At 41.5% G+C, this 15,146-nt stretch overlaps 1 protein-coding gene across 3 annotated transcripts in view; it reads right to left on the reverse strand.

The window, feature by feature from the left end:
• The window catches only part of NUFIP1 (nuclear FMR1 interacting protein 1), a 93,477-nt gene extending 78,336 nt beyond the window's left edge, over positions 1-15,141 (reverse strand). For all 3 annotated transcript variants that reach the window (XR_014186173.1, XM_082074501.1, XM_082074500.1), the window contains exons 1-7: positions 14,780-15,141; positions 14,224-14,312; positions 13,163-13,267; positions 12,456-12,518; positions 11,933-12,009; positions 4,637-4,729; positions 40-302 (exon numbers count right to left, since the gene is read on the reverse strand). Coding sequence is in view for 2 of the 3 variants with exons in the window: in XM_082074501.1 (XP_081930627.1) it covers positions 40-302; positions 4,637-4,729; positions 11,933-12,009; positions 12,456-12,518; positions 13,163-13,267; positions 14,224-14,312; positions 14,780-15,053 (964 nt within the window). In the remaining variant the exon portion in view is untranslated. The remainder of the gene's footprint in view (positions 1-39; positions 303-4,636; positions 4,730-11,932; positions 12,010-12,455; positions 12,519-13,162; positions 13,268-14,223; positions 14,313-14,779) is intronic.
• Positions 15,142-15,146: the final 5 nt, after the last annotated feature.

Genomic DNA, 15,146 nt, shown 5'->3' on the forward strand with positions numbered 1-15,146 from the left:
CTACTTAAAATAAAAGTTGTCCAAGTTCCTTAATCTTACCAACATCACTGTTTGCCAGAAGACTGAGGGGGTCCACGTCCTTCACGTATGGCTGAGCTGCCAAATCACACTGTTTTTCATGTTCCTTTTCACACATGCTGTTTTCTGATCCATTAGTTCCATTTTGAGTTCTATGTACATTATTATCACCACCATTTTTCCTAAATTTCTTCCAGAACGGGCGCTTTTGTCTTCTCCTCTGTCTTCCTTGCTGCCCAAGCCTCTCTTCATTTTCTGGAGGTTTCCACATCCCCTTCATTTTGCTGAAGAATAGAAAAGTAAAGCTCATACAAATGACAAACTATGAGGATAAAAATCAATTTATGTAACCAAATGGCTCAGGCCCATATTTAAGGTTCAGTAACACAGCATGATGCCAGGACTTACTCCAGCTCAGCAAAAACACAGTGACAGACCAGACAGGCAGTCACAGCTCATCTCACTGGCAGGGCAATGTGACAAACCAGAACCTAAATGAAGAGTTTGAAGTTCATGACTTACCTTTAACAAGGCAAAGGGTACATGGGCTAAACAAATTCTTTGATCATCTACAGTGTGAGGATATGATGTCTTCATTTCACACTATGAAGCTAACAAATGTTCCCTTCACTTGATCAATTAAGTAAAAGGAAAAGGAATAAAAGAAACTTCTATCAGGACAATGGATTTTTATAAACCTGAAACAAAATAACAAGTCCTAAAGTATGGGAAGAGCACAGCATAGTGGTTCCACTTATCTTCCATGGTTCCATAATCTTCCAGGTTATCCTATAAACACAAAACGTGTTCATAGGAAGGTAACTGGAGAACTTAAAACACTTGTCAAAGTCTATAGAGACAAGAACAGGTACAACTTGGACAGAAAAGCAAATACCGAAGGGACAACCCAAGCTTCCTGAAAATATTTATTTTCAAGGAACAGAAACTTAATTCAGCAAAACAAGACCGTAACTAATCATCAGCACATTATAACCACAAAAAAATACAAGATCTACCATCCTGAATGAGCCCTGTGGTTCATTCATACTCTCTCCCTCAGCCTCACAGCATGGCAGAGGTCTCTGTTATCCCAGGTCACCCATATAATACTTGGGCAAGAGCTTCTTCCTGAAACTTCTACCTGAGTTTAGAATCATGCATCTGCAAGCAGAGTCTCATAGGTGTATTTCTAAACTGGTACCTCGTCACTGATAAGCAGCCAGTGGAACACGTGAGGAAAATAAAAACCAGCATAAAAGCAGGGTGGATGGTTACCCTTCATCTATTTTTTCCATGGTGTACCAGTTAGTGACCCTGTCTGACAAGAGATGCTCCCAGGACACCAATGGTTTTGCATCTCATACTGTGGGATGCTGTGTGAACATATGGCATCCCTGAAATCTTGCAACAAGGTGTTAATATTTTGTGGAAAAAGGACTTACTTTGGTTTGTCTTCATTCTGATGTCTAAAATGGTCATTTGCTACCCTCATCCTTCTCTAGTTACAATAAAGAGTTCTATTCTCCCCTTCGCACCTATGCAATTTTTCCAGACCTCTATCATACAGCCACCATATCCAAGCCACCCACCTCTTTGATTGTACAGAAGTGTCCCATTTCTAACACTCCTCTTTTCCATACCTTTGCAGACTTCAGTCCTTCTTGAGAAAAGGGCCTGCCATAGCATTCAAAATGGATTTATATCATAATAAAACATATTTAATTTCATTCTCCAGCCAGTGACTCACACGGATTGCTGAGCCCTTATAGCACCATCCACCATAGTGTTCCTGAGGCATGAGAGGCAACCCACCACCTTCCTGTGCATCAAAAAGGTGGTTAATATTACCTCCCATAATTCACCTCCAGCTAGATGCAGAACTGTATTTCTAAGTTTGTACAAGTGGCTTCTAAATTCAGGATGTTTTCTGTACCTCTGTACCTAGAGGATACTGAGCACATATAAGCTCAATTAGAGATTATGTTCTTGACCAAGGGTTAAAAACAACGTTCTGATTTCCCTGGGGCCTCAAACACCAAGAAATAAACCCTAAGGTCACAAACACATCCCAACAAACGTCAGCCTGGCATCTGCCCTCCTCCTCTCGTGAAAGATGTACTCTTCACTTCCCATGCAGAGGGGATGAAGAGCCACAGGCTATTAATCAGCTGTTGCAAGACACCAGACAGACTGCCAAAGTGGTCCTTCTGCATCTCTAATCTCACACGTGGGGATGCTGAGAATTAGCAGTTGTAAAGCACTTCAGAGAACCACAAATGGAAAGTGCTAGAGAAGTGTTAAGTATCTAATCCTTTCTAAATCTTACTTAGCTATTTTCTTTAATAGTGTAGCTTGCAGAGAATAAGGTGTATTCTATTTTTGCCTCATGCATCAGTAAATTTGCCAGATAAGCACCAGTTCCAGAATCTTTACTGTTGATATGCAAGCACAAACAACAGCTTTTTGGGCAGTTCATCAAATCTACAGTCCTAGCAGTTCAGGGAGGGAGGGAACAAAAGAAGAGATTGCAAGAATCAACCAGAGTTAAAGGTCACTAAGTGAAATCAAACAATAGTTTTGAGAGTGTTTCCCCCTCCCAAACAATTTTCCAGATACAAAGTTATTAACAACGTGATACACAAGTATGGAATTGCTGACGTACATTTAAAACTAAATGCTGCATCTGCCTCACAGTTCACTAGAACAGCTACATGAGTTACCAAGGTACTAACTGACAGGAAGCTCAACATGAGCCATCAGTGTGCCCAGGTGGCCAAGAAGGCCAAAGGTATCCTGTCCTGTATCAAAAATAGCGTGGTCAGCAGGACAAGGGAAGTGATCCTTCCCCCGTACTCTGCATTGGTGAGGCCACACCTGGAGTATTGTGTTCAGTTCTGGACCCCTCAGTTCAGAAAAGACATTGAAGTGCTGGAGCGGGTCCAGAGAAGAGCAACACGACTGGTGAAGGGACTTGAACATAAGACCTATGGGGAGAGGCTGAGGGAGCTGGGGTTGTTTAGTCTGGAGAAGAGGAGGCTTAGAGGTGACCTCATCACTCTCTACAACTACCTGAAGGGAAGTTATAGCCAGGTGGGGATTGGTCTCTTCCCCCAGGCAGTTAGCAATAGGACAAGGGGGCATGGGCTTAAACTCTGCCAGGGGAAATTTAGGCTGGATACTAGAAAGAAATTCTTTACAGAGAGAGTGGTCAGGCATTGGAATGGCCTGCCCAGGGAGGTGGTGGACTCGCCGTCCCTGGAGGTTTTTAAACTCAGATTGGACATGGCATTTAGTGCCATGATCTAATAAATGGACTAGAGCTGGACCAAGGGTTGGACTCGATGATCTCTGAGGTCTTTTCCAACCCAGTCGATTCTGTGATTCTGTGAAATAAACCTGTAGATACCCAACAGTTTGTTACTGTGACAAGGAAAACTCATCTTTGCTCATAAATATCTCCCCATGTAACACAGCTTCGCAACTTTAGTCTGAATGCCTAGGTCTTTGGTCTGAAGCAGTTTTGCAACTTTGTATCTTTCAAAGGAAGTTTCTACTTCAATTTTGTAAAATCCTTTCCTTCCAAAGTCATGAAAAGCAACTGGTTGAAGGGGGTGGGTAACTGTTGGGCCTTCTGAAGCACATGCTGCACCAAGGTAATTTCCACTATCACTATTTAACAAATTATACTACCCTGGCACAAACTTTATTCTGCACTAATTAAACCACTTCACCATGGTGCAATTTTTATAGTTTGGTGTCAAGCTCCAGCTTCACTTCCATGCAGCAGTAAATGGGATTTAGCAAGAGTCCCCTAGAAGTGGGCCTGTGTGGTGCCTTCCAGCTCATTCATTCTCATTTAAACAATGCATACTCTAGAGCCATGGATCATGAAACATTTTTTAAAAAGCCTTCCCACAGGCCTTAAAGTAGACTTAACGAAGTCAGCTGGTTCCACATTTCACTGACACCATGAGGAGGTGAAAAGAACAAAGATCATAATGGAAAATTATTTACAACATAAGGGAGAGAACTCATAACAATCCAAGAGGATTAAGTATCAGGCGCAGAACAAATGTAGTCGATAGATAAAGATGATGTAGGGTAGACAAAAGAAAGGGCACTATTTAGGCAATGAAAATAAAGTTAAATTTTCCTCCCCTCTTCACTTGATTATTGATTTATGATCTGAAAGGAGAAGGTAAGAAGCCAAATCCACTCATAAAATCTCTCTTGGCCATTTTTATGTACTAGAGGATCACACCATGTGGATTCATTATGTTGCACGACTTCTGACTCCGTTATTTCTTCTTCAGACGAAGGTTACACTGATCTAATGAATGGCCACTAGAACGTGGTTTTCTCTAATAAGCCAAAGAGCCAAATTCCGCAAGACCATCAGGTTTCTAATACAATTATTGTTTAATTTAACTGAAGTGGACTATGAAGAACTGTAACAAAGGAACATTACATATCCAGTTTGTCAAATGACCTGCCCTCTGCTAAGGGGCGGCCAGATCATGTGTACAGTGGAAGCAGCAAGTTCTGAGAGACCACAGTAAGAGTGCATCCTTCTGAACTCATTAGGAGAAAAGTAACAAGCTTGTTTCTAAACGCTTACCCAAACTGTTGGGTAGTCAGTACTTCTCCCCTTTCTTCCTTCTGCATCTGCACCGTCTTCTTCCTTTCAATGTTTGCCAACGTAGGAAAATTTCTAGAAGAAAAAAAAAATAATAATTCACCGGATCTTAAACGTTTCACTGTACTTTTGTCAGTTCACCCTTTACGAAATCAGCATCCTTTATAAACATAACAGATTTTAAAAAAAATAATAGATTTTTAAATGTTTCATGGAAGTTTAACGGACTGTTTCCTTTTTTAAAAAGGCAAGAAACGTGAGTGCATTAATGCTTACATACTCAGATTTTAAAAAAATCTACCAAATTGTCATGATTAGATTTACCAAACTACCAAAAAGCTACACACAGTTCAGTCATGCTTACAGGATGTAACAGCACAATTTAGTCCTGCAATTTTGTTTTTGTGGTGCTTCAATTGGACTACTTGAATGATCTTAAAAGGCACAATATGCTTTTAGCAAACCAACTGCTGAGTTCTTGAATTATCAAAAAAAATAATAAAAGGTTATAAGAGCAGCTTCTGGGTGCACAAGATTCATTTAATGTGATAGTTAAGAAAAAGCACACACGTTTCCTCTCGAGCAATACTCAGTATTGTTCTTGCACACTGACCTCTACTTCACCAAAATTATTGCCCTTTTTTCTTCCAGCTTCCAAGAAAAATTACTAAGTCATGCAGATCAAAACACATCTACTGTTATAACCATCTCCCAAACCATCCCTCTCTTCCATTCCCCACCTCCCTTCCTGCAGACAAACGCTGTGCTGGTTCCAACGTGCAAGACCTGCTGCAAATTACTGTCAAAGCCCAAAAATGGCTGCGCTGGTTGCTCTGTAAACATTAGTTAGCTAAATCCCAGTGCTTTGAGATAAAGGTGATAAATGGGAAACACACATGCACCCCCACCAGCTTCTGGACAGAAACACAAAGTATAAATATTTAATAAGTCTATTAAAATGAAGTAACAAGAAACTTAGAACAGCTACTCACTATATATAGCTATAAAAAAGGACAGATATCTTTCTTTAAATATTTAATCTTATCACATGCATCTTTTCTGTTTTACAACATGAATGTTAAGCATCACATTGAGGCAAGACAGCTTCAACCACATACCAAGGGAAAAAGACAAGAAGCATTTCCTATGAGACATACCTAAACATACTGCAGAACTTGTCTCCTTTAAAAGGATTTGAATATGAGCTGTCAAGTCTATTTTCATTGGATTTCTCCCAGAAACCCACCATACAGCTCAAGTAAGCATCAGGATGTGATGTTTCATCTCCACTCTTCCCCATTGGCTACATTTGTTCATCCATGTTGTAACACTCCCAGCATACAGCAAGTGTGCAATTAATTATTTAATCTCAATCGCGTCACACTGACAAAGACCCCTGTGCTCGGCACCTCTCCCCAGTTTTAGGATACAGTGCTTTACTTCACACCAGTAAAGCTCACAGGAGGAGAGAGAACGATAAAATAAACACTTATGTTCAAAAGAGCCCCTAATAGAAGATATACCCTTAATCCTGGAGCAAAGGAGCCTTCAAAGTGCTCCTGTAGTTATGCTGATTAAGGACATACTCAGACACGCTCTCACAACATGACTTGAGATGTGATGCCTCCCACTTTCATTCCTATGAGTTACCACTCCCTCCACCAAGCCACCCTAATGGACTCCATGAACGCCTTCAGTTCCATTCATTGCCAAGACAGATATCTCCTAAACCACCTCTAGAGTTGACACAGGAAGTAACTAACAATTCGAGCTCTCTTTAGCTGTAAGTTCAAGTATGCCTGCAAGAACACATTTGAAGGCATCTGCAGTGGCTGTGTTTCTCCAGTTCTCCTCAAATATTAAACAGAATTTTACTCACTGCTTTCACCTTGTGCAGAAGACACACCCATTTTGTCACCAGACATGCACAAGGGTGTTTTGTTTGATTCATAATGAGCAAGTGAGCATCTGTTAGTTTATTCTTCCACCTAAGGACTTGGTGGGCAGCAAGCTCTCAATGTTCAAGTCTGCAGGTCACCAGTCTCTGTAGCAGGTTAGACTGGGTTCACTCTTCCCCAGGGGCTCTGCTGTACAATGACAAGGCTGGGTTAAGCCCACCAGTGGGTCTTGGTGGGATCTGGCCAAGTCAACCCCAGCTATCCCTGCAAGGAGCAAGTGGACTGAAGAGGTATGGACCAAAGTTACCCACCTGCTTCAACATACCAGCCCCAGTGCAAGTCCACAACTCATCAGGTACCACAGCCCCACCACACAGAGGTCTGTAAACACCTCCTGGCATCTGCTAGATCTACCCATGGAGGCAGCAAAATTCACCTGGACCCTAAGAGGAGGCAGATGTCTACAGATGAAACATTAAGGTCGTGAGGTAAAAGTTTATGGCAAACACTTTGCAAACTTCAACATCTAAGTATGGCCGCAAAGTACTCACGAGAGGTCAAAAGAGAGGTTGGGGGTTTTGTTTTTGTTTGTTTGGTTTGGTTTTTTGTTTGTTGTTTGTTTGTTTGGGTTTTTTAATACAGAGAAATCTTACTCAGAAAGGCTAAATTCAGGAAGACTGCGCCTCAACAGAGGTGTGATGATGCAGAAGGAGAAGCCTATACTGAATCTGTCCACCTAAAAGGCCACGTGTAGACATTCAATGAGCTGCCTTGGGTTCCCATCGTTCTTGGAAAATGTGCCCTCCTCCTCCAATAAAATGAGGTTCTTAAAATGTTACCTGCAAAAACCACTGAAGTAGCCCAGCACCTAGGTAAACAGCTTGTCAGAGCTTGAATACAGACAGCTTCATCAGTCACCACAAAGCCTTTACAAACCTAAACAACTTCTTGTAAAAGAGGGAGTTAAAGGAGGACATGATGGTCCAGCACAGTAGATGCCATGAAGCAGCCAGCGCTGCCCAAGAAGGCAGCCGCATTTCATAGTGGCTGCAGTTCCGAATCAAAACACTTTTATAGTCCAAACTGGAAGGTTTTCAGGCTGAGTATATTACATGTACACCAACAAAACAATGTACAGGTAAAAGACACTCTGAGCTTCCAGAGACAGCAAATGGTGATGCTGAGTGTTAACACTACCGTGTTGCCTTAGTGAAAACATGCTTTTTTCAGAATGAGTGCACTAGCCAAAGTCATACATATTTTATAGGCAGATGTACTCTATCGTGCTCACATAAACATCAGAATAAACCAGCTCTTCACAAGCGGTGGAATAACAGAGCTTTTCAAATGTCAAACAGAAGAGAGACCTGTTTCTGTAGCAGTTCACACAATGAATTTCTGAGCCCAGAGCTATACAAGTTTATCATCTTTATAGCAAGAGCACTTGTGATCAAATTGCCTCAATAATTTCTAGAGCTGGTCTTGATTACATACACACAATCAACAAAGGGGACATGGATAGCCCAAAGGGAACAAAGATGGCCAAACAGAGCTGATTAAATCTTGGTCTAAGACTGACAGGCATTTTTATCAAGCATTGCATCTCAAGTGTGATTTTACCATGTGTTAGCTGAAGCAGTGTTATTGCTAGTCCATCCCTGCAGTTCAGCATAAACTGTATTGCACTGATGTCTGCCTTGATCTACCAACACATTCCATCCACTTTGCTCTGTACTCTCTACTTTCACCAGGTGCCAAGAAATTATTTTCTCTATTGTGTATTTAACTAGTATGAATGCAATATCAGGGAGGACTCCAAGCTACTCAAGGACTGTCATTACTAAACTAGAGAACCACAAATTAATTAAAAGTGGTGTGGCTGACAGTATTACCCTTCATTCAGTAAGTACCTGCTCAGCCTATGAGATGTATTTCGAGGAAATACAGCAGCCAATTCACAACTGAACCAAAAAAACCCAACAGATTAAAGAAAGGGGGGAAGAAGGAGGGGAACAACTTACAGGCAACACACAAGATCAAGAAAATTCTCCACTGTTATATTAGGACACAAGGCAAAGTAAGTTTAATTACGTGCTTTAGCACCAGAGCAGCCTTGCCACATTCTTTCTAATAACCTTCGCTCAAGAATTGCTCATTAGAAACAGATGGGCTTGCAGGACCCAGATTTCACTTGGAAACACGGGAAGACAGCAATACCTCACTCTGACACATTAAGGAAATGCACTGTAGACAACTCCTTTTAAACATGTGCTTAAGAAAATAAATATGCTGAATGAAGCATATTTCTCAATACTTGGAAGGGATGGGACAAAACAAAACAAGTGTAGTCATTGTAATCACCAAAGTTGATGTCAGACTTCACAACCAGCTGTCTGCAAAACACAGGGAAACCCTGAGATCCTCCAGAACTTCATCTCTATCACACTCCGCTTCACTACAGATTGCCTGGCTCAGGAGGTTTCACGGCCACAAACCATTAAAGTGCCTTTTAGGTAAGCAGAGACGTGAAGGCTGCAGTGATGAGCAGGGCACTGTATAGAATCCGAGACAGGAGAACAGCATTCTGACCCAGCACACTTCCCCTAGAGACACTTGCTCCTTACCAGCTCTCCCACTTTTTTCCCCACTGTGTGAACAAGGCTACACATTAAAGACAGGCTCTTTCAAACATATTTGAGCAGGATACACAACTGAGCAACATTGCAGTGAATTAAGAAAAATCTGGACTCTGTAAGTATTTATAATGACTGAAAGAACACACAAGACAGGAATGTTATGGATGGAGCATGAGAGCACAGACATTAAATCACTGCATCCTAATTAGAAACAAACTACTAATGGTCCAAAAAAGATTCATTCTTAGCTCTAACTGGGGCTTCTGGAAAGAAAAAGGCCACCATAAAGGCTCACTATAAGCCAAAATTGTCTAATAGCTCAGACTCCCTCTGGTGTCCTTTAATTTGTGTACAATGTACTGTTTACTGTGAGTCAACAACAAATCTTCAGTACTAAACTGATGCTTTGCTGGATTCCCAATTATTGCTTCACAAAAGTTTCAGCTAGATTTCTCTCTTTTACTCCTTTTTAAAATTTATTTATTTATTATTTTTTTTTAAAAAAAAGCATATCAGTACAGCTTTCTTGCTGTACAAAGAGTAATAAAAGCCACCCAGGTAGTCATTTTACACCCATCCATTATAGCTAAATAAGATGCCGACAGGACCAAAGTACCAAAAGAAACCGTAGCACTACTCCATCTAGTGGCCTTGGCTTAGAAGGTCTTAATCCCATATTGCTTCTTTTGGTTGGTGGTCGTGACTACAAGACTTTATTTCCATTTATTTTACTGTGTCACAGTGAACAAAGGCCTTCAGCAATGTTTTACCACAGCCAAATTATATTCATCTGTAAAAAACAACAGTATGTGCCATGAGATTCTCTAGAAAATCAAGTAAAATTATCTCAGGCAAAGGATCATCCTTACAATTAACTGTAAAGATATATACATATATCTTTTACTAACAGCACCCCAAGCAAACAGTACCTGAACAACAATGTACATACAATTCCTGCTTGCCTTATGTTCTGGTGTATACAGCAAAGCATGTACTGACATACATCCCTTCACATCAGCCACTAGATGGGAACTGTCCTAAACATCTCGCAAAACAGAAAAGTGTGTGCTAAGTTGCAAATGAATAGCGAAGACTCTGCACACAAGTCTCAATACTTTTCCTTGGAGCTACTATTAGAAAATTATGTGTGGGCCACAAGGCAGACAAATCTAGGGACATTTTGAGTTTCGTGAAATCTCTTCAAACACTTTGTACTATAAGTAATATAGACTTGATAAGTATCACTGTTGGGGGAAAAAAGTGAAAGCAAGTAAAAAAATAAACCCTTAAGTATCTTTGGAATAAAATGAAACTTTGGAACCAAAACTAAGCTAACACCAAATTTGTATTTCCACAGATAACAGACAATTTTTGTCTATTTAACTATGGCATTTTAAACAAAGGATGAAATAAAGTTTTTATTGTGTTAATACCCCCACCAAAACGCTGGGTTTGTTCTTTGATTTAAAAAAAAACAAAACACCACACATACTAGGAGCTACAGATTACCTTCATTTGTAAAAAATGAACAACAGGTGCAACAGCTGACTGCTGTGATGTGCTGACATAAACACTTCACTTTGCATTTCTGAAATTTTCACAGAAAGCTGAAACCATGTCCAAAAGGAACACTAAACTTGCTCCTTCCTATTACATGGGGAGAAATTTTGCTTCTTAATACAGCAAAAAGTGATAGAAGGCAATAAAAAAAAAAAATCTCAACATGCATTCCACTAATTTTTTTTTTTTTTTTTTTTTTACAAAGACATTGTGTAAAAACCTATTAAAGGAAGTCAGGTTCAAAACAAGAATGCATTACCATGCTTTCTAGCATAAATGCAAGCTGAATTCATCAGTAAGATCGCATCAGACAACTTCATTTATTTTAACTTAAAAACAACAGGTGACTAGTACGCTGCCCAAGCTCATCATCAGTGATCTTGAAATTAAATTTGTGTCACTTCCCGCTCTGCATATACAACTCTTGCTCACAGAAAGAAAGCCCACATACTGATCACTCGCAAGATTATATTCCAAGTCCACAACAGAAGTGAGGAAAGCATACAGAATCTTTCAGCTGCTCCAAAAGGGCAGATTTTAATCTGCTCAGTCTAGTGTGGGATGAAAAAAAAAGCCAAACATCAGTGCGATAAGATCTATAGAAGTCCAATGAGAACTTCTAAATACTTCAATCCTGGTAAATGGAAAGAATTTGTACCACTTCACATCACAGAACGAGAAATACTGCTTATATGTGAACTTTAACTTGTATGCTAGGTACAATTAGAGTTAAGACTACTGGAGACAATACCATTCATGGATTCTATTCTTTTTCAGTAGAAAAGTGTCAAGCAATTCAGAAAGTTCTTAAAAATTAGGAGAATTCCGTGTTGGGGTGTACTGGGACAACTTAAGCTACGGATATCTGAACACAGCAGGATGTGTTACAATTGTCATCAGCACAAGAGTTCCAGATTTCTTAGCAATCAAAAAACCACCAAACACACACACATTTCTGACCTAACCTGTCTCAGTTGGTATCTTGCCTTCATTTACAATAATCCAAATGACTGTAGTCTCCGCAGCTCACATCCTCCTTGCTTGGCCATTCTGACCCAGACCACTGACCCTGCAAAACTCATGCGGCAAAGGAACCGCAGCAGGAAGCCTGTGCTGCCTGTCAGCTAATGATCACACAGGGAAAACACAGTAAAACAAATTCCCAGGTCACAAGTCTTACTCACTTTTTTCTTTCTTCTCTCCACCTAGCGATCTCTTCTGGACTGTCTAATTTTATTCTTTTAGCACCAGGTGCATGTGCCTAAGGAAAAAGTATTTCATAGGTGTTTAAAAGGAAAAGGAAAAAACCCACAAGGAAAAACAAAAGCATTCTGTCAACTATAGTAGTATCACACTGTTTTCAGCTCCAAAAGTGGTAAGACTGCACAGAGTGATTATAAAACTAGCCGATTAAAAAAAACATAGTATTCAACACATTTTCATCCAAAACATTGTCTTACAACAGATTTTACTCAGAGGTAATACTTTTCCTTCCAAAGAATGAAAGCAAGCCTCTAACCACGGGTGTCAAATGTAATAGTTACACTTACACAGTCCTAAAATTATGTTCGGCCCTTTGAAGGCAACCGTGAGTCTGATGTGGCCCCTGGTGAAAAATTATTTTGACACCCCTGCTCTAAAGAATGAGAAAAGGGACTACAGTAAAGATTGCACAGACTCATACTTTGGGCCCAGGGGGATACCTACGTTCTTCCAGTGTATCTGAACTATCTTCTCATGTGCACTGAAATTGCAGCCTTCTTCCATGCACTGCAAGATAAGGGGGTGAACAGAAGACACATCAAGTTACACAAACAAATTATAAAAAAGCATTTGAGTACACCTCAAACAAACTCAGCGCAAAATGCCCATACATTTAGTTATACAGAACCTTTATGCTTCTCGGTTTCAAACCAAACATGATTGTAAAAACAGCAAGAAGAGACAATGTACTTCTAAATTTCATCTGATTTTAGAATGATCAGTGAAGCCAAAGTATCTGACAATTGGTGATAATGTGAAGTTAACTTAAGAAAAAGATTTGCAAGAGTCTATGATTTCTAATTTTGATACATCCTTGCAATAAAGGAGTGGGTTTTTAAAAATATGTATTCCACATAAAGACTTCTCAAACAAAAAAATATTACATGATATAACGTAGATGAATTAATTCCTACCACTGGGGTGACTTAGCAACACTTCAGAAGAAAGACATTAAAATGACTTCAGCAATAAAACTGAAAATACAACAAAGAGGTCCCTACACACAGCATTCAGAAAAAAATCCCTACTACCACTTTTTGTCACTCTGGAATCTCTTTGCTAAGTCTTCCATTCAAAGAGTGACTACAACTAACTACTTATCACCCACAAAAAAAAATAAAGTTTAAATAAAACAAGCCAAACGCATCAACCTGTTTATGTTGTGAAATATGTTCATCATACTTCTCCTGGTTTTTATAGCCACGGTCACAGGTATCACAATAATGAGAAAAAACTGGCTCTTTTTTCTTTTTGTTCTGAAAAAAAAAAAAATAAGAAATCATCTCAAGATTGCGGTTACAAGATTACAAAATATTCTTATTTGTAGTTAGGTGTGAAACACTTTCATGAGTACTTTTGTTAATAAAGCCAACAACTAAAACATGTTTCAAAGATAAGCTAACATAACATGGAAGTGAAGTTCAAATTACTCATCTTCTAAACAAAGCACCCTGTGCTTAGCTCTTTGCCCTCCCACCTTTCCATCAACTATCACTTCTGCAAAGCTGTGGCAGGTTTATTGAAGGCTGGGAGGAGAGCAAGGCTACAGCCCCAGTCATCTTTCCTACCAAGTCAGACCACGCCTGTTCTAACACTACATGCAAGAGCTCACAGTGCAGCAGAGATCCTTCCTTCTCCCACTGCACACATCAGGGTGATGGGGCTTTCTGGCCCTGATAAAATAACAGAGTACTGATGTGCACACAGAATGAGAGAACAGTTTGGGTTGGAAGGGACCTTAGAGATCATCTAATTCCAACCCCTCTGCCTTGCGCAGGGACACCTTCCACTAGACCAGGTTGCTCAAAGCTCCGAAGAGGTTGCTCAGCCCAGCCCTGAACATTTTCAGGGACGGGGCAGCCACAACTTCTCTGGGCAGCCTGTTCCAGTGTCTCATCACCCTCATGGGGAAGAATTTCTTTCTTATGTCCAATCTAAACCTATCCTCTTTCAGTTTAAAGCCATTGCCCCTTGTTCTGTCACTACAGTCTCTTAGTCCCCTTCCAGGTTTCCTGTAGGTCCCCTTTACATACTGGAAGGCTGCTATAATGTCTTCCTGGAGCCTTCTCTTCTCCATGCTGAACAAACCCAACTCTCTCAGCCTGTCCTCATATGAGAGATGCTCCAGCCCTTTGACCATTTTCATGTCTCCTCTCTGGACCCGCTCCAATACAGCCATGCCTTTCTTGCACCGTGGACCCCAGTCCATTACCTTTGGTTTGTTATTTTCTTCTGGAAAACGTTTACTAAACCCAGGTGCTTGCTCCCCTTGCCATTTCTGGGAGAAATTGCCATTACCACCTTCAAAAAAGAAAAAAAAAAAAAAAAAAAAGAAGAGAGAGTTACACATACAGCTTGTAAAACTCATCACTTGCTACCTCAGTGGGCCTGCTGTAATGGGAAAGGGGCTAAGAGAAAGATGAGCCAGGGATGCAAGACCAATATGAAAAGCAGAGCACACATAGAATCATTTAGGTTGGAAGAGACCCTCAGGATCATCGAGTCCAACCATACACCTGGCACTAAAGCACATCCCTAAGCACCTCATCTATGCATCTTTTAAACACCTCCAGGGATGGTGACTCCACTATTTCCCCGGGGCAGCCTGTTCCAGTGCTTCACAAGCCTTGCCGTGAATAATTTCTCCTAAAACACTTGGAGAAAGGAGGAGTCCTCCACTCCAAAAGAGACAGGGGCAGCCCCGGGGTCCCCAGTGGCGAGGGAAAAAGCCCACGGGCCCCACAAACGGCCACCCCCGCGCCCCTCACCAGCGTGTGGGCCCTGCGGTCGCTCTCCGTAGGGCGGCGGGTACCAGGCGGCGGGCGGCGCGTAGCTGTCGGGCTGCGAGTAGCCGTCAGCGGGCGGGTAGCTGTCGGCGGGCTGCGCGTTGTCGGCGGGCTGGTAGCTGCTGGGCGGCGGGTAGGGCCCGGGGGGAGCCCAGAAGCCGGGCTCCCAGGGGGGCGGCGGGCAGAAGAAGGGCGGGGGGACCCCGGGCGGGGGCAGCCCCGGCGGGGGCGGCGGGTACCAGGCGAACGGGTTCATGTCGGGCCCGGAGCTGCCGCCCGGGTGCGACCCCCGCTCCGCCTTGTGCTGCTGCCGCCACCGCGTGGGGCCACACCGGCGACCCCTACAAAA

This window comes from Streptopelia decaocto (genome assembly GCF_964273445.1).
Source record: "Streptopelia decaocto genome assembly, chromosome: 1".
Lineage (NCBI taxonomy): Eukaryota > Metazoa > Chordata > Aves > Columbiformes > Columbidae > Streptopelia > Streptopelia decaocto.